Below are 20,258 nucleotides of genomic sequence, written 5' to 3' on the forward strand. Positions count from 1 at the left end.
TTGGTGAAAATGCATTTGAACTTATAGGTACGTCAGGCTTTACTTAAGAGTCACCATGCCAGTGTTATCCAGAAAGTCTTGGATTTTAAAATCGTAACCCAAATAAGTGTCTAGCATAAGACATGCCAGTTTGGACTGCCTGTTATGCCCACTCTCTTCAAGACGGTTTCTGTTTGTTCTGGGCCTTTGCCTGGTTTATGGCAAATTCTGACGTTGTACTTTGCCTACCAAATATCCTAGTGAGTGAGAGTCCTACACTCCCCCAGGTTTTTCAGAGTGAATCTTGAAATAAATAATAGATTCAAATGAGATTTTGAGTCAATATCTGATTGGACTAATTTTGCATTTAGATTGTAGATAAGATACACACATGAAAACACATGCATACACATGTGTTAACAGGTGTTAGTGATCTCAGATTTATTTACTTTCCACTTTTACCCAGTTCCCTATTTTTTAAAACAGTGAATTTGTATATTAATTATAGTAATTGGTAAAACTCCCCACCCCCTGTTTTAAAAATAAAATATGGCATTGAGCTCACATTTCATAAAGGTAGACTTATCCACCTGTGCAGAGTTGTCACTGAACTGAAGAGATTCTTTTTGGAGGAAAAATTTGTTTTGCAACATTTTACTTCAGTAGTTCTGCTTTGTGGAACCTGGTTCTATAGCCTTTGTACCAAGTACACAGTGATACCCAGTTTAACTGTTTCAGCAGTTGAGCTGCCTTTCATCCCAAACACTATATTCTGTGGATAAAATTATTTGAATCAAGTCTTAATGTGCTTACACTTGTGAATATTAGTAGTTGGGACTTCCCATATCTAGACTAGGGTTTCTTGGCTTTGGTACCGTTGACATTTTGGGCCCGATAATTCATTGTTGTACAGAAGCTATCCTGTGCATTGTAGTATTTGCCCACTAGATATCAGGAGCAGACCTCACCCTACCCCCCAACTGTGATGACCAAAAATGTCTCTAAAAATTGCCAGATGTCCACTGGGTTGGGTGAGGAGTATGCACGCAAAATTTTTCAGGGTTGAGAACCACTGGTCTAGGCAAAAATTTAATCCACTGGAAATCCTTGGCCAGAGTTGTTTATAAACTCTTGGTAAAACATGACATAAATGTTACTGCCAAGGACCTAGTTTCTTTTAAGTTTGGCTGCACATTGTTTATTTCAGAAACCTCATTTTTGTTTAAAAAGCTGTAAAGGATTTCTGTGAACAAAATCAAGTGTACTTAATGTAAAAGTGTTAAAAGTGCATCCTGAGACTAGAGGTATCAGACCAAAAATCCAGTTTTTCAACCTTGAGACTGTATTTCAAGCTTTCTGCTGCCTTCTAAGTATAAAGTAGTTTCATGGTATAATAAGCTCAGTAACTGAATTTCCTCATACATCTCTTAGAGTTATTGGGACTGACTTACCAAAGATATGTAAATATGTGATCCTTTAAGAGTTTTGTTTGTTTGTTTTTTAAGATCTGAATTTTAAAAATTGGACTTAAAACTTTCTGAGCAATAAGTGAAGGCACTGTTATGAAGAGGTAAGCGTCATGCTTCAGATCTGAAGGTTGTATAATATTTTCTTGTCTTAACTTGTACATACTACTTTAATGTTGCTGTAGTTTTGATTTGAAGGTTGTATAATATTTTCATGTCTCAACGTGTACATACTACTTTTAGTTTTGACTGTAGTTTGGTTTTATGTTGATTTCCTGGTTTTCATGTTGAAGTTCAAATTTATATGCAATTATATTAAATAACAAAGATTTTCATTAGACACGTAATCCCTTTCTATCTTCAAAAAACAACCTATAGTTCTTCCTAACCAAAAAATCCCAACCCCCTAGCCCCCATAGAAAACTCTAGCAATCCCCAAGTCACACAGGAAATCTCTAGAAATCAACTGAAAATTTCAACTTTATGATCTAGAATACCTTATCAAAACAGAACAAAAGGTATACTGTGCAATGAAAATCAAAGGTATTTTTAACATGAGAAACTATGGAATATTGTTTTAATTCTAGTCTGTATATTTAGAAAAGCTCACATTTTCTGAGTACCATGGATTACTATGTGGTGAAATGCAAAACAGGATAATATGTAAACAATAGTGTTCTAATGGAACCTTAGAACGTTTCTGATGCAGCGTTAGCAGCAGTCCCAGCACTTTCTCCTTGACCCTTTATAGTCAGCCCCTCCCTCTATACCCAGCTCCTGCCAACCACTGTTCTGTTTTCCTTCTTGTAGTTTTGCTTTTTACAGAATGTCAAAGAAATGGAATCATACAGTAGATAGCCTCTTGAATCTTGTTTCTTTTACTTAATAACTCATTCATGTAGTTGCTTATATCGGTAATTAATTCCTTTTTTGTTGGTGACTAGTTTTCTGTCGTATGGATGTGGTCCATATTATGTTTATCCATTCACCACTTGATAGACATTTGGGTTGTTTGCAGTTTTTGACAATTACGAATAAAGCCTCTATAAACCTTCTCGTGCGGGTTTCCATGTGAACATGTTTTCATTTCGTTCATGGTGGTAAATCCCTGGAAGTGTCTTTCTGGATCATGTGTTGAGACTACTTTTACCTTATCAGAAACTGTCAAACTCTTAATAAAGGGGTTGCATTATTTTGTTGCAATAGATTATGTTTTAAAAATCAGTTCTCGTATTTGAATCCCATGTTTTTAAACAAATTACTCCTATTTTCTTTTGCCACAGAATACTGTTTCCTATGGTAGAAGCAGAGAGTTCCTCCTTGGTCATTTATTTTTTAGGGGGGGTACTGTAATCATGTCACTAGCATTTTAAAAAGCGACTTTATTATTTCATGTCAAGACATGCCCCTTGATAGGTAGTGGTTTTTCTTAATAAAGCAGTTACAGATGAGTGTCACTAAGAAGTGTGGCGTCTGCCTTCTCCTTGGGGCCAGTCTTAGTTCCGTAGTCGTGCCGTTTCAGGTTTCTGTTCATTACTTCCAGTCTAACCTTAGCTTTGTGTGTCCACAGGCACCCAGCTCTCAAGTGAGCAGATGAGTGTAATTATCTTCCTATTTTCTATACTAAAATACCCATCTCTTGAATTACCAATATTTTTTGACTCTACAAGACTAGAGATTCTTTAGCGGCAAGGCGTTTATGGCCCTTTATTCTAGAAGATTGATACTGAACAATTTTAAACTCAAAATGCCATTAAAAGAAACTCAGTAGCAAAATTTTTTTCACACAACTGGTACTTATTTTTGAAGGCTTCCTCTTTTTCTTGTACAGTTTTTTTTTCTTTTCTTTTTTTTTTTTCTTTAGAAGATATGCTTATTTTGGAGAGAGAAAGACGGGCAGAATGGAATAGTGGTATGCTGACAGTTATTTGCCTTGAAAACATCAACTCTTTTTTCTTAATTTGCCTCTTCCAGAACTTCCTGTACTAGCTTCAGTTTCCTCACATACTTACACTCTTGGTTTAAAATTTTCGTTATTGTTGCCATTAGATAAGACTAATCTTAAACAGTTTATGTGACAAAACGAAGGAGGCCACACGATTGGTGTGGAGTCAGTTTAGGTGCTTTGGAAGAAAAGCGAGCACTTTAAAGAACTATGAGAAGTAACAAGCAGCTGCCTTCCTTGGACGTCTTAGTTTTGCAGTTACTAGTTTACTTAAACAAATAGATTCTTCAAAATAAGTCCCATCTAAAACAAGAATCAGTTTTAAGCCAAAAGGTAAAGGTTTATGGTTAAATTTAAATATAACTGACCTCATATTCTTTTTCTCTTTTACTGAGTTGTCCTGTTACAGTTGGTAATCAAAATAGTCCTAAGCAATTTAATTTAAACTTTGAAAGGCTTTAAAGGTGCACTGTCGTAAAAGTCTGATTGTAACCGCTATTTCAGTGTTTATAAAACCAGTATGTTTTGGTTAGAAGTATTTTAGGGTAAAACAGAAGTTTTTCATCTGTCATTTTTCTTTCGTGCAGACCCTGGTGATAGCTGGGGGGCCAGCGACGTGTGGACAGGGGAGAGAGCAGCAGAAAAAGAAATCAATGGCTCGGAATCAAATTAATACTGTGCAAACAGCCATTTGGGGGCAGTAATAGAAGTGTAATTTGTTGATCTAAAAATGTTTCTGTTTTAAAACACCTTTTCCTTCTCATCTAATAGTTAAAGTCATCTTTGTTGTACCTTCTACCCTTAGACGGTGATAACTTTACGTGGCCTTTGCCTGTGGGTCTCCACAGCCTGTCCACAGTAACTCTGCTGCCAATGGTGTATAACAATTTGCAGTTTGCTTTTCTGAGCGGACCTTAATGATGGGCGGGACTGGGAGAGGGGGTTAAGTGCATATGGCCAGATAGTACTTGAGCTAAATTTTCAAATTTTATTACCTTAGTAGATTTTTCCAGTTCTTTTTAAAATACGAAATTTTCCTCTTTATGGAATGTAATTAAAATTAGAAAACCAGGTTTATATGACTGGCTTATGTTTCTAGAGCATTTGAATTAATTGGAGTATAATATAGTAAATTTGTGAATATAGTATAAATATAGTAAATTTGATAAACTTTGTATATCATTTTACATATGAATGAGTAGATACTTGGGTATAGAGGGAAGTACTGCTTAAAATAACATTGAATTATAACAGAACTTACAATGTGTATGACGCCATGGAAGATGAGATAATAGTATTATCTTACTTTTTATAAACTTTAGGTAAAATTCCACCCACCAAATATTCAAAAGTTTTAAGCTTTTGAACTGCGTGGACTTCTATAACTTTTATATTTTCCTTCATCAACCTCTTAGAACTTATGAATAAGTATAGAAAATGTTAATAAGAAACAGATGTTAACTTGAATAAAGAAAAAGCAATCACACAGAAGTGATGATGTAATGAACAATTAGTGTTTTACCATAATATACTTTCTTTAATAAAATATGACTTACAGGAAGAGCTAAAGGTAAATATGAAAGCGTTGCTTTTATTAAAAGTCTGATCTGTTTTCAAAAGTTTTGTTTACAAATTTACATTATTTGTATATACATGATTGAGTTAGAAAAAACAAATGAAATCCTAAATCCATCCATACATATTGGTCTATATTTTTCATGGTTCCATACCCCATATTTCTTGATAAACACCGGCAGTGTACAAATGATGAACTTGCATACATGTGATTTCTTTAGGGCATTCTGAGTGCCCCCACATGGACAAATGTGTAGCCGACGGGCCTACCCTAGGGCTCCTCTCCCACTTTGTCTCCAGGAGACCATCTGTGGAATAGGCGTGGTACTGTGAGCGAGAAGACATGGGATTAGCCTTCTCAGTGCTGGCGGTGCTCTGTGCAGTGTACGTCCACCAGGGTCCTGCACAGCGAGCACCTGCAGCCTGTGAAGGGGCCTCTTACATCTGCTTGCTGAGCTGCAGTCAAGCAGCTGAGATACAGAACTCAAATCATTGAAATTGCCTTTTAAAAACTTTACTTTGGAAGGATTGTGAACCATATGTGTTCCTTATAAAATATTTACTGTAGTCATTCCTTGGTACAGTACATTCTAAAAGAATCATTATTATTTAATTCAGAAAAAAAGGGAGAAAAGATCTATCTGAGCAACATACTTCCTCCATTGCCATAACTTTAAAAAACCTAATCTTTTTAAAGGAATTTAAACTTTACTCTTGGCTAGAGAGACAAATGCATCCAATGTATATATATCACCATTAAATATAGCAAAACTGGGTTTTGTTTTTTTAAAACACTTGTATGTAATGCATGTGTGCATGTCATCAGCGAAATGGTACATAAGACTTTGACTTCCATGGTTACAACAGGTGGAGCGTGTTTTACACCTTGTAACATCTATACCTGTGGCATGATGAGCTGTATCAAATGGGTTAATAAACATATATTTATATGTTATGGTGTTAACAGCCCTCAACATTCATTCATGCACACTTATTCATTCAACAGTTATTTATTGAGCCCCTACTCTATTCCAGGCACTATTCTAGGTAAGAAACATACAACCGTGAATGAGACTGGTCCCTGCTGTTGTGGAGTTTACATTTTAGTAAAGGGATAAACAAGCAAATTTCAGGTAGTAATACAAGAGAGGGAGAGGGACTGTGTGGAGGCAACCTTTAAACAGAGGTGTGAGTGATGAGAAGAGAGCAGTAATAGGGAAGTGTGGTAGCAGAGTGTTCCAAGAGAATGGGACAGCAAGTGCAAAGGTCCTGAGGTGAGAGTGAGTCATTTTGAGGAACGGAGAGAAAGCCAGTGCAGCTGAAACATTGTACACAGTAGGAAGGGACCAGTGAGGCAAGCAGGAGCCACACTAGCTTCCTGTGGGCCATAGGAAAGAACTGAGATAGACTGTATGGTCTTGGAAAGTTTCAAATAGGGGGTGGAGATGGAGGAGGGACTTGGCTGTGTAGTTACTATAAGTGCTTTCAGAACTGCCTTTAGTATCAGTGTGTTTGCCTGCAGGTAAACTCTGCAGGTGAATGTAGGACATCTACAGTTCTTTTATTTAAAGCTGTACAACGTGTCAGTCAGCTTTTGCTATGCCACAAACCAACCCATCACTTAGTGCTCAGAACAACCACCATGTATGTAGCTCACAGCCCTACAGTATGACAGTTTGGCTGGGGACTGACGGGGTAGTTCTGGTTTCTGCTAGGCTCCTCCCTTTTTCAATCTTCTGTTCACCCAAGTGGCTCGACTTCTTGGAGTTGACTGGCTCTTGGGTAAGGTGACGTGGTGACAGAACCATATGTCTCTTTTCCTCCGACTAGCCTGGGCTTGTTCACATGGTGGCCAGTTGACTTTCAAGAGGATAATTAGAAGTATGCATTGACTCTTGAACCTTAGACTTGGAAGTGGCACAGCGTGATTCCTGTTGCTGCATTCTACTGACCAAGCGAATCACATGTCCAACCCAGATGAAAGGAGCAGAGAAGTGGACTCCCATCTTTTGATGGAAGGGGCCATAAAGTCATATTGCAGAGTGGTGGCTATTTTTGCACACTGTTCTGCCCTCAAGGTGTCTTCTCTCTGAATCACGTCATTAAGTCAGCCTATCCTCACTCAGCTGGAGAACATAATTAGAAAGAGGAGTGTGACCACAATGATGACAACCTTTGTGTTAAATCGAATAGCCTAGGATATGAAGACACAGCTAACGACATCCTAGTATAGAAGATAATGTGAGCAGAACACTGTAGTGAAGTATGTAATTAGCACATAGCCATTGTTTGTCTTGAAATGAAATACATGGTATTAACAGAAATGCTTTTTGGTTGTATAGATGAAATTTATCATTGTTACTAATATTTATTGGTGCCTTATAGAGGGACAAGTTTGTAGTTATTTTAAATTCATTGAGAGAATGGTTGTTCTGCACAGTAGCCTTTAACGGAGAAGATCCTTGTGTGTTCTGTTACCAGCTGACCAAACGCTGAGCAGTTTTAGCAAGCTGTGTCCTTGAGCTGTCATGTGGCGTGTACGTCCTAATAAGGAGAATGAGGAGAATTAGTAAGTAGGAGAAGAATGCTGGCAAGGTTTCACATGTTTTTTTTTAAGCGTTTATTTTTTTTAATGGACAACAAAGTAGGATAATGGTAATATTAGCAGTAAGAAATAACAATAATAATAAAAAGACAAGACAACTTGCTTGCTATAATTAAAACTTTGAATCTCAGTGTGAGCTCTAGGGGGAGAGACCTGGGAAGGGGATTGTCCTGAAATTTCAGTTGTCACAAATACTGGGACATGGTTTTGAGCAATTTATTTAAGAATCTGCTTCTCCTTAGTGTAGGTGAAAGTGCTTCATTGAATTGCTTCTAGTTGTTATATTGATCTTTTTGGCCCAACCAAAGCAGACAGCAGACACAGCAGTTTTTGTAAGGAAACTAGTATTTTAGTCCTTTTGAATTATTTAGGCAAAAACTGTTTTTCCCGAGAGCATCTGAATTCTTAGTAATTCGCTTGTGGACGAATGTTGTGACTGCAAATTCCATCAGGTTCTTGTTGATTATTCTCAGTCTCCTCCCTCTTACTCCCATCTCCTGTTGAGTTGAATACCTCACGGTAATTTTGCTTTTCCATCCCTACCTGGAATTGGAGGCAAAATTTATATAATTTTAATGTTTAATTATGGTGAAGACATGGTATTTCTGGTTACTGGAGAAAGTGAGGGATTATTCTGCATCACAGTTATTCAAATGGAAAATTAAAACTGAGTCACCTCTTCTCTTGTTATTTCAGAATAAGTTATAGATGGATCAAATATTTAAATGTAAAAATAGTATAATCAAATGTGTTAAAAGAAAACATGAATGGGTATTTCAGAAATCCTGGAGTGGGGAAGACACTTTCCAGAATGGCACTTATTCTAGAAGGCATGGAGGAAACAAATGAACAGATTTGAATATTTATAATATTGAATTTCTGTTTTTTATTCTACTTTTAAAATTTGAAATGTTATAAGCATTTTCCTATATTATAAAATATTTCCTGAAAACTGAGTTTGTATGATTATGTAATGATCTAGCATATAAATATACCATACTTTATTTAACCATTCCCTATTTTTGTACATTTTTCTGATCTGTCTGTTATTTCAAATAATGATGTAGTACAAATACTTAGCGTAGAAATAGTTGACGACAAATTAAGTCACAAAGATTTCTTTCTCTAGCAAATTGATTACTGAGTAAATGGGCATGAACATATTTGGGCTACAGATGTATAGTGGGAAATTGTTTTCTGGGGCTGTTCTTACTGACATACCCAGGCCAACTGTCTGGGAATCTGATTATACACACAAGCATTGACTACTCCGTTTTTTATCTTTACCACCTTGAAAGATAAGATGTTTACTTTCATTTCAATGACTACTGTTGACATTGAGCAATATTTTAAAGTTATTGTTGGCTTATTTTATTAACTAATTACTTTTAATTGAACAAGAAACACATACACTTGGCCAAAAAAATTCTTACTTTGTAAATGCAATGAAAAATGTTTCCCCCCTTGAGATAATCATTTATTTGTTTCTTGAATATCTTTCCAGAAGTGTGGTCTATGTATATCAAACATTTGAGTACAAGTATACCTACCCTACCCTACTTTCCTTAAAACACCAATGTTAGGTTACTCTGTAACTGTTCTGATTCTTTTCATGTAATGTAATAGCATAGAAATCTCGCCTTATCCACACACAGAGATTTACCTCCTTGTTAGCAGCAGCATAATATTCTATTGCTTGGCTGTACGATCATTTATTGAACACTCCCTTGTTGATGGACATTTGGTTGATGGACATTTGGTTTCAGCTTTTTACTGTTACAAACAACTCTGGTAAACAGTTTTATAAATCTTTTAGTTTTGCACTTGAATATTAGTGGACTTGGGTTAACACTGAATCGTGTGAGTGCATTGTGATGGGTACTGCCAACTTGCACTTGTTTTAATGTAAGTTCTCATCATCAGTGCAAGGCTATGGTTTCAGTGATTTCCCACACCTTTTTCAACATTGTAATCATCAAAATTTTTAATCTTTACTAAGGTGTTGTGAGAAAAACATAAGAATGTTGGGAGTTTTATTTACATTCCTTTAATTATGAATAAGATTATTTATATGTGATGATAAATCGTCATTTCTCACTTTTCTTTTTGTGACAGTATGATCCTGATATTAGAAAAAAAATTTTTATTAAAATGGGACATAATTTTGTTGCTGGATATTAGTATTCTCTGCTTTAGAGGTAAAAATAAAAAGGACTTTGAAAGTGATTCAAAAAAGAAAAATGTACAACCAGTTTTACTTCCAAATGCATTAATTCACATTTCCCCGATTTTCTTAATGGAATGATTGGAAATTAAAGTGGTTTGTTTTATTTTTGGCCAAGGTAGGGCTTATTAGAGTAATTGAGAGAGAGAGAAGCCAAATGATGGTTTTTGTTCTTGAGTGGAGTGGAAGAGCTGTGAATGGCTTAGCTGTTGTTGAACTACTTGGATTGAAATTTTACAGTGATTTTAGAAGTTTTCTACAAATGGAATTCTTTTCAGTATTTGTGTGATAAAGTGTTGACTGTAGCATCATTTGAAGCAAGTGTGATTTGCTGGAAACTTCCTAAGTCCTTATGTTGGACTTAGGAAGTCTCTGCTTTGTTAGCCTACATACACATCTCACACCTTATACCTCAGGACCCCTGACAAGTCCTCTCACCGCTGAGGTCAGGTTTGCCTCTCATCAGGGTATCAGTTATCTTTGTTTGTGTGGAGAAGGAGAACATTGTTTATTATGTCTGAATTTTATGTTTCATAAAACCTGTGACCTTTTTTCCTTTTTCTTCTTAGAGTCCAAACGCAGGGTTTTGGTTTTTGGTTTTTGTGTTTTTATTTTATTTTATTGGGGAATTTTGGGGAACAGTGTGTTTCTCCAGGGCCCATCAGGTCCAGGTCGTTGTCCTTCAATCTAGTTGTGGAGGGCGCAGCTCAGCTCCAAGTGTAGTTGCTGTTTTCAATCTTTCGTTGCAGGGTGGGGTGCAGCCCACCATCCCATGTGGGCACTGAACCAGCAACCTTGTTGTTAAGAGCTCGTGCTCTAACAAACTGAGCCATCCGGCCACCCCTGATCTTTTTTCTTGATGATTTTATAAAACTGTCAGTTTTAAATCTCCCCAAACTGAAGTTTAAAAAGAACAGACAACACCGTTAATACTCTCCTCCGCTCATTTCTGAATTTGAATTCATTTTCTAAATGAATGTTTAGGTACAGTTCACCTAGGTGTCAATACCTCAGTGAAACGCATCACTTTTCTCTCTTACAGCGCTAAGCACAGGGCATCCATTGCAGGTAGTAAATATCCAGAAAGGCTTGGTGATGGCTCAGGTAAATGCGCCCTGGCAGCATTCTGCCCTCCCACCGTGTTAGTACATCTTTCCACTGAGAATGTACTGATTTTTTCCAGTTGTACATTTTTTGTTATAACTTAAAATTGTGACTACTTTATAGCCAAATCAAATTTGATGGTGTTGGTTGACTAATAACTAAAATCCTATCAGGTAAATACAAATCAACTTCTAATTTGTATATAGGAATTACAGGTGTTTTTGGCTTGTGAAATATAAAATACTTATTGTTTTTCTTTTTTTTTAAAAGATTCAAATTTAGGGCAAAATGAACAAAAGCCTAACATTTCTGTTGATAGTTAAGTTGAATGACTACTACCTGTAAATTATGTGTGAAGGTTGAAATACTCCCTTACTCCCACTAGAGGGGGATTCCTTCCAACTTAGGTAAAAATGCTCTGAGATCCAACATGAAAACCTTTCTGTGACATTGATCTTTCGTTTTTATTAAATTGAGGTTAACTTCATGTTTGTAAAATCAGCTGTTTTTCTGTAGGTATCGAGATTAAAATTTTACAGAAACAAAATATAAAGGATACTGAACTAGAGTGCATATGTATTTAAACCATAGTGCTTTTGAACAAAACATAATTTTTTTAAGTTAACTTTAATTCAGTTGATTAATACTTAAGAATTTCAAAACACCTCTTCGAGCCCTGCTGGAGATAGAATCTGGGGTGGAGGTGAGGGTGACCTTTTGAAATTCACCTCCGTCCTCTGCCAAGGTCTGTTTTTGTCTTTAGCCACTGCCATGGCCACCTGGGAAGTCCCCATATTCCTCTGGGAAGCTTGGTGTGATGTCATCTCAAGCTGTTAAGTCAGTAAAGCTGTATCTTTAAACAGATTTCTACTTGCTATTGAATTTTCATGCTACTTTATCTTTTTACAATACATTAAGTGAATGCAGAACTCACTGTGGAGATGGTTTTGCAGATTTAAAGTTACATTTTTAAAATACCTGTATGTGTATTAAAATATCACATCAAGAATGAATGTACCTAACACTGAGGTGTGCAGATATGGTCTGTGTGTGTAATTCAGGTGTAAATGTCACAGTGGTCATAGTAGTTAAGATTCAGGGAAGTTGTTGTTTGTGCTTTCCCATGAACTAAAACCTGCAATGTTGATTAAAGACTGTAACGTAGGATATTGGAGGTTAATAACCTAGTGTTGTGAAAGGCAGGACTTTAGGAAATTCACACACATTTAAATTGCAAGTAACTGTTGTGTTTTTTTTCTCTTAAAAAGTCTATAATAAGATCTTGTTTCTAAATCTGACAATTAGCTTTGGAAAACAAAGTATCAACAGAAATGCTGTCAGTGAATTTTACAATGATTTTGTGCTAGAGTTGATTGACATTTCACTTTTAGCCTAAAGTCACATTTGGTATCAGCAGCATATGGTTTTCATCCCAGTGAGGCTGCTCGTTGTCTCAGTACTTACTCATGCGTTTCTCCTGTGCTGTGCGCCAGGCAGCTCTGTCAGGAACCAGGTGGTGGGTGAGCCTCACTTTCTGTAAAGCAGTTGAGAATATAATTTGTTCCTTATTTGTTTTTTCACCCCTTTACTTTCATACTGGATGGTAGTCTTACTGAAATGATCTTCCTTTCTGTAGTTCCTTCTCCCAAGAGAAGAGTCCAATTGTGTCACACCAAGATACATTGGATAGGCCTGTGCGCTTTCTACCTAAAACACCTACTACAAATGCTTGATTTTAAAAGCTTTAAAACTAACAGTGAAGCCAGCTAGTCTGTTACTGCCCCACCCCCACTGTCTTCCCCAGACACTCAAAAAATATTCGTATTTGTTCTGTTGCCTTCTTTCCTTGTTCTTTTCCATCATATAGCCATTTTGTACTAGTCAGTTAAAAGCTTTATACCAGACTGAATAATTATGTTTAAAAAATAGTAATTATCAATACACGTCTCGTTCTGTGTAGCTTTAAAAAGTCATGTTAATGAGCTGTCTTCTAATGCATGAGACTGACAGGCAATTTTGAAGTTTTGCCATCATTTCACAACTTATTGCTTAGACGCTGTCTGCCTTTCCCTGAGTATTGCTTTCAGGAACTCTTGCTCTGCAACATTCCAGAGGCTGAGGACTACCCACTGTGATGTGAGCAGGACAAGAAATGACTAGCTCCTTCACAAGTGTGATGAAACTGCTTTACGAAGCATAACTTTCCCTTCGCTGTCTGTCAGCGAAAGATCAAAATGTATATGCAACACCTTCTGATCTAAATGAGAAGGATGATTCTCCTAACTTTCTGGATCATTTTAAGGATCTTACACCACTACTTCAGCATGATGGCAAATGTGTTAATTTGATAGAAGTTTGCCCAGTCATAAAGCTAGAATCCGGAACAGGGACCCGGATTTGTACCCTGCTCTTGAAGAGACTCTCAGATCTCTCTCTCTCGACACCTAACGTGAATTGAATGCCAGTTTTCTCAGAACTCTTAGTTCCAGGCCATGCCTGTGCTCTGGTGTCTGTGGCTAGACTCAAAGAAGCTCTCTGATAGTGCCTAAATCATTTTTTTCCTTATGATTTCAGGTTGAAGGCTTGACCTCGGAGGATACCGCCTTTGGACTCAAGGTGTGTAGTCTGATGTAGCTTATTGTGTAGGTTTCACCAGCTCCCCTAGGTGGATTGGAAGGCTCGACAGGCCTTGTTTATCAAACGTTGAGGTTCTGAAATCTTCCGGAGTTTAGGATTTCCCTTCTATTAAGATTAGACACAAGCCGGCCCGGTGGCTCAGGTGGGTGGAGTGCTGTGCTCCTAACGTCGAGGTCGCCGGTTCGATTCCCACTAGGGCCAGTGAGCTGTGTCCTCTGTAGCTAAGATTGTGAACTCCCTGGCACTGTGCTGCCATGGGCTGCTGTGGGCTGCCAGGAGTGACTGGTGGCCAGTGTGAGTGGCTGGCAGTCAGCATGAGTGCCCGGCAGCCGGCGAGAGCTGCCATGAGCTGCTGTGAGCGACCGACCGACCGGTGACCGGCGAGGGGCTGCCTCAGCCGGGGGAGCACAAGGCTCATAACACCAGCATGGGCCAGGGAGCTGTGTCCTACACGACTAGACTGAGAAACAACGCCTTGAACCGGTGGGGGCGGGGGGGGGGGCGGAAGAAAGAAAAGAAAAAAAAAGATTAGGCCATGGTAGCATTTTCTTTATCTTCTTTCTTTGTTGTGGAGAATATGAGAAATAGTACAAGAAACCAAGAGTTTCGTTTAGTAGTAATTGACTTTTAACTTTGAATTAGCCGTGGAACAGGATTTACTGAAATTCCACATCCCCCAGCTAGTTTGGGGGCGCTTAAATACAGCTGCTGAATATCATCAGAGTGTTGTTTGGGGTTTATAATTTAGTCATCCCTGCTTTAAATATTTATTGAATCCCTGTGTTCCAGTCACAACCAAGTTAAATCCCAGCTCCTGCCCTTACGTTGCTCACAGTCAGTTGGTAGGTATAGGCCTTATAAACAGGTAAATTCGCCTGGAAGGAGAGTGCACCCCTGGCCCCTCCGCCCCCATCTTTTAAACCAAATCCTAGGACAGCACATTAAACTTAGTGAGGCCTTTCCTTCAAAACCCTGTTGCAGGACCCATTATATATTTTGTTTCTTCCCTCCTACATTTTTCCTCTTTCTACCTTTTCCTGAAACTACATTTCCCTAGAGTCCTAAAATTTCATCCCTGCAAGAAATCTTCAGGATCCTTTGGTCTAGCCTTCCTCCATGTCAGAGATGAGGGAGCTTGAAGGCCAAAGGAGCCTTGGTTCTCAAGGTCGTAGCTCATTACCAGCAGAGGTGGGACTAGACTTAAGGACTTTAGTCTCATTATTTTTCCTCTTAACATTTAAATTAAAATATTTAATATTTCCTCTTAATATTTAATATTACTTTTTATCCTCTTTGGCAATAATGTTTAGTATTTGGTTTAGGCACCTAAAATTTATTGTTATTTTAGAGAAAAGTTTAAGCTTAAAATATCTAAAAATAAGGTTTTAAAGCAAGTACTAAATTTGTTTACTCTTATGTATAACTTTTTATCCATATCTCGGTTGAATAAATACCTTAGTGAAAAATAACATCAAAATTCCTACTGGTCCTCTCACCCCCAATGAGCACAGTCTCATAACTGTACTGAGCCCTTAACCCCCTTCTGAGCCTGACCTCTCCTGGAAACGCTTCCCCGGCCTCTTGTTGCATTTCAGGTTCACCCCACGCTCCACACTCAGTTCACACCCCTCGTCCTCCGTGATGTCTTGCCTCAGTATGGCAGACATCTGCACGCTCATTCTCTGAGTTCATGCAGCGCACCTGCTGCTTTGCAACTTATTTGGGATTTCTCTTCTGCCAACTTGTTTCTCTTTTCTTTTGTATATGGAAAACAGCATGATACGGCCTGGCCCAGCTCCATTATGTGGCATGTTTTCCCCCCCAGCAAGATTTGCATTTAGGGACTCCATGTCTCATCTTTTTATATCCATGTTGACTTGACTTGGTCCACAGTAAATAAGTATTGCTGGTTAGAGTTCTATAGATGGTGTAACAATTGTGGTTACTAAGAGCAAAAAACCTGTGATAACATATTACTACTGCGTTTTTTCCTATTCTGGGATTTTCTCCCTGATGTCCTGTTGTCTAGGGTAATGTATTAGCCTGGCATTTTATGTTGTAGCTCTGCAGAACCCAGCTGAAGGAAGACATTCATTGTTAATGCTTGTTGGGTAGTTGAATGGTTCTGGTTGACACCGACAACCAGTTGGGCCCAATTAATCTCACTGTTAAGTATCTTTGTTAACCAAGTTGTGCAGGTGAAGTCATTGATTTCATGTCTATCATTCGCTGCTAGCGGCTACCATGGAGGCACAGGGTATGTATAGGACACTTCCAATAGAACTTGGCCAGAGCTGGCCTAGAAAGTAGAGATTCCAAGTGTTCATATGACACAAGACATTTTAATATACCGTGTTTCCCCCCGGGAATATAATGTAATGTAATGTAATGTAATGTAATGTAATATAATATAATATAATATAATATAATATAATATAATATAATATAATATATAAAACATAATATAACATAACATTGTAATATAATACCAGGTCTTATATCAATTTTTGCTCCAAAATATGCATTAGAGCTGATTGTCCAACTAGGTCTTATTTTCGGGGAAACACTGTAATACATCTCACAATTAGAACAGCCTATTTTTTCAATTGATAGAAAAACGTGAGGATTAAAGCAGATACACGAGAACAAGGAATTTGCTGTTCTAGTAAAGTAATACAAAACAGAAGAGATGTTCTGTTCAGTAAAAATAAAAAATACACAGAGTTGGCATGTCTCATTGGATTTTGAGAGTTGAAAGGTTTTAAACAGGCTCATGAAATTAGGGGTCTTTCTGGCGGGGTCTTGTAATGGTTCATTCATTCATTGATTTATCTGGGGGCTATAATATAGTATTTCAAATTTAGAATGTTTAGTCTTGCATACTAAGATTCTACCTGTTAAAATATTTTTCCTTTTATCAGTGAAAGCATGGATTCATCTTCTTTTGAGAAACTTTTTTTTTTTTTCTCGTAAAGCTACATTAACTCTGGTTTTTCTCAACTCCCCTTACCAGGATGTGTGTTCTAGTGAATTTATTTGTCTAAACTCTAAGTGGGTGTGAATATAACTTACGTGAAACTATATTTAAGGTAACAATGTCATTGAAATGAAACCAGCAAACATTTTCTTTTTCAAGTACATAATCTTATCAACTCATATTACTTTTTATAGTATAAAGGATTTATGTTTGCATTAAAATTTTTTATTAATGAAAATCTATTAGAAATCCTGAGAGAAGTAGAAAACTAAGGTTATTCTTTACTGTTTCAGTGATTGAATTGCAGTTAAAATTATAGACTGTATATTGATAAAGCAAAATAATTTTCTGTTTTTCTGTGAAATAAAGATTTGAGGAGAAAAAAAATCCACAGCAGTTCTCAAGTCGTGGTTGGGAATCCATGTTGAGTTTTCTTCTTTTGTTAGAGAATTTCCCAGTCTCTCCTTCTGCCATCTGCTGGTGGTTCAAACACTTACATGTTTGACTTTAAAACAAATCTGCTTTATTCTTATTTAGGAAAGATTTGGGGGGAATGTTTTATTTATATTCCCCGGTAATATTTTGATGCCGTTTTGCTTGTCATGTTTAATTATCTTTTTAAAGGCTACTTTAGCTTCTTTTTCAACTGTGTCTTTAGAGAATACATGAATATAAAATTTAGAAAAGACAGAGACTGTGAAGGCACAAAGCATATGCCATGAAGAGAGAAAGAGACGCCGAATTACTGGTGAGAGGTCTCGAATGCTGTGAGGAAGTGTTACTGGGGAGTGGTTGGGGTCTTCCCTAATTTCTGAATTTGGATTAAATATGGAACAGCAATTCTCTCCTGCTCTTTTGTAATTAGGACGGCTTGACTGGAAGTGACCAGACCTATTTACTTTAAGTCCTAATACAAGGTTGGGAAATTGATTTCTTGTTATCATTAAGGTTGTTTGCAGCCCTCAGATGCTACAGGTTTTCATAGATTTATTAGGTCAAACCTTCAATTCTATCCTTATTTATGTTTCTGATTTCTTCCTGCTAGTGTTTACTAGTCTAAGCTATTCTCATCATCTTGGAAAAAGTATAAATATTTTTGTCCACAAACAAGTTTTTCCATGAAATAAAGACAGGCAAAATTTTTCAAAAGAGAGACAATGTATGGGAATTTTATTTTCTACCATTTTTAGTCTCCTTTACTAATTTCCTTTAGAGTTGCTGGGACTAATTCTAGACCCTTTGATTCATGGGTCAGTTTTTTGTTAATCATTTTTCTCAAAGAGGAAAAGTAACCCAACATATTAATTTCAATTTCTTTCTTCACAATGATGAAGGTTAAGGGAGGTAATGTGACTTATGTTAGGCCCAATTTAGTGGCAAAGCAGAATAAATATCCAAGTGTCTGCACCCCAGACAGGTGCCCTTTCTACAGAACTATAGCAGTGCCAGTCGTTAGTCCTCCCAGCACTGGAGCCAGGCGTTAGAGTGAATTTACAGAATTGTGATTTTTACAGCCCCAAATGGTCTGATGCTGGAAATTCCATGTGGTTCAATTCATTGTATTTGGGCTCTCCTACATCATTTTAGATCTATATTCGGTAGTGAAAACACTATTTTTCTTTAAAAGCTGTTTATCCCAATTGGAATGTGTATGTGTGCAGTTTGAAGTGTTAGGTGATCACAAGGTGTTTGTGGAGGGTAACTGGCATGAAAGTGCCCAGTAAGCCACGTACCCCTATAAAAATGATTTTTCCAGGACATTATATGAAAAGTCAGAAATACTTTATCATGACCAAGTGGTTCTTAGTGTGGTAGGAGCTCCGTTTCTTCTAGACCAAATGCTTTGTCAGGTAATAGTGGATGGCAGACTTTTTAGATGGATTTCCTGACTGCATGGCGTTGCTCGCTAGATCTAGTAAGTGCATTTTTGTCCTGAAATGTTTGCCCAAATTATATAGCCAAGTGAGTGGAGGGGAGCATAATACAGTACAATTCATGCCTTCTTTTGTCAGACTTATATTGTTTTCTTTTGTAGAAAAAGATGTTAGGAATTAAACACGGCCTCAGGTGCTGTGGATCTCAAATGATCTTTTTAAGGGAAGGAGGAATTATGCTGAAAGAAAGCTTATTTACTGGTATATTCTGGAGTTTGACTGACCCCCATTTTTTCCTGAGGACATTATTTTGGCACTATTTTTCAAGGACTTAATTTTCTGGTAATAATAAAAATGCATATATTCTTCTTATCCCCTCCCTCAAACACCTGTTCATTTGGGATGTGCACAAATAATTAGCGGCATGTTTCTGGGCTCGCCTATAAAATGCCTTAGCACAGAGTTACTGCAACCGTATTAATAAACATCACGCTGCTTAAGAGTTGTTGGGAAGGAGCAAGGAAATTATTCCAGGGAGGATGAAGGATGCTTCTCATTGCGTGTGGTTTAGGTTCTCTCCAATGCCAGATTTTGAAGCCAGTTTTGTTTCTTCAGATGGTGAAAACCCTCCTCCTCCCCTCCTACTGCCTGAAATCTGGCTTTTGCCCAAGCCATGTCAATTTTTGCAAGTCAGTTGAGAATGTCAAACTGACTAGTGTTGAAAGAGCCAATATGTTGCAAGATGCTTAAAGCCAACTAGAACATTTATATGAATTAAAGAATACATTAGGAGATGATTTTTATAAATGAGATCTGAAAAGAAAAACCTGTTGAATTAATACTTGCATACCAGATGTATCACTGATAAATACTTGTAGCAGATATTCCCCAATAAGCAATAAAATTAACATTTTACAACTGAAGTAATGTATCCTGTGGGTACATTTGCAAAGATATGCCAAGAAAAATACATGCAGAGTTCCTGAAGTAATAATGCAAATAAAACATTTCATATTGTAATTTTAAAATAACAGGATTTGGAAGCAAGAAAAAGTCTGGGACACTATTTGTTGAGTCTAAATTTTGCTTTTTCTCTGGTCTTTTGACAGTTGGCTTTTTGATGTTGTATAATTGCCTTAGAGTCTTTGTGTTTATTGAAGGACTGAATTGTCCGACAGAGTTGTGGTTGAAATTTTCACAAAATTCTAAATAATAAAAATAATGAATGTCATATCTTCTTTGCTTTGTTGCAATAATGGCATATTTTTATACTTTCCTTGGTTTCGTGGCTGCTACTGAATCACGAAGCAGAGGGTTTTGCCATGTAATTTATTCATTTGGCATAGCCAAAGCGGCCGTGCAGCCGTTGTGTGTCGCAGTGTGCCTGCCAGGTCACCGAGACTTGCTGTTCACTTTGCCCAGCTGTGGTGACGCTTCCTCTGGCTGAGCGGGAGAAGCCTTCTGTCTCCAGGCCAGAGGACTTCCTCTGGAAAAGGAGTGACAAACGTGTGGAAGGAGAAGGAAGTACAGGGAACAGTATGACTCATGCTGCACGTGATCGAGATAGAATAAATGAAATCCTACGGAAAATTTCATTTTCTTGTACTTACACATGACAGTTTAAAGCACTTATTTGTCTGCTTCGTAAGAAATCTTACATGTTTTTGTAAGAAATTCCTCTTAACCTCACTCCACTCTTCCCCAAATTAAATTTGCACTTCAGAATGATCTTTTGTGTCGTTGAGGAGGCGAAGGTGAAGAATGGAGTATTAAATGAATACATACTATTAAATGAGAATTGGATATAGGCCTACATAGGGCATTACACATTAAATATGGTAAAGTCAATAAACTCATAAAAAGTATTCTAAA

At 37.3% G+C, this 20,258-nt stretch overlaps 1 protein-coding gene across 9 annotated transcripts in view; it reads left to right on the forward strand.

Annotated features, from left to right (window-relative positions):
• Positions 1-20,258, forward strand: part of ARID1B (AT-rich interaction domain 1B) — a 397,542-nt gene that overhangs the window by 226,602 nt on the left and 150,682 nt on the right. For 6 of the 9 annotated variants that reach the window (XM_074333739.1, XM_074333744.1, XM_074333741.1 and 3 more), the window contains one exon: positions 13,473-13,514. The exons of the other annotated variants lie outside the window; for them this stretch is intronic. In XM_074333739.1, coding sequence (XP_074189840.1) covers positions 13,473-13,514 — 42 coding nt within the window. The remainder of the gene's footprint in view (positions 1-13,472; positions 13,515-20,258) is intronic. 9 annotated transcript variants of the gene reach the window in all.

The sequence above is a fragment of the Rhinolophus sinicus genome, linkage group LG05 (assembly GCF_036562045.2).
Source record: "Rhinolophus sinicus isolate RSC01 linkage group LG05, ASM3656204v1, whole genome shotgun sequence".
In the NCBI taxonomy this organism is placed as follows: Eukaryota; Metazoa; Chordata; class Mammalia; order Chiroptera; family Rhinolophidae; genus Rhinolophus; species Rhinolophus sinicus.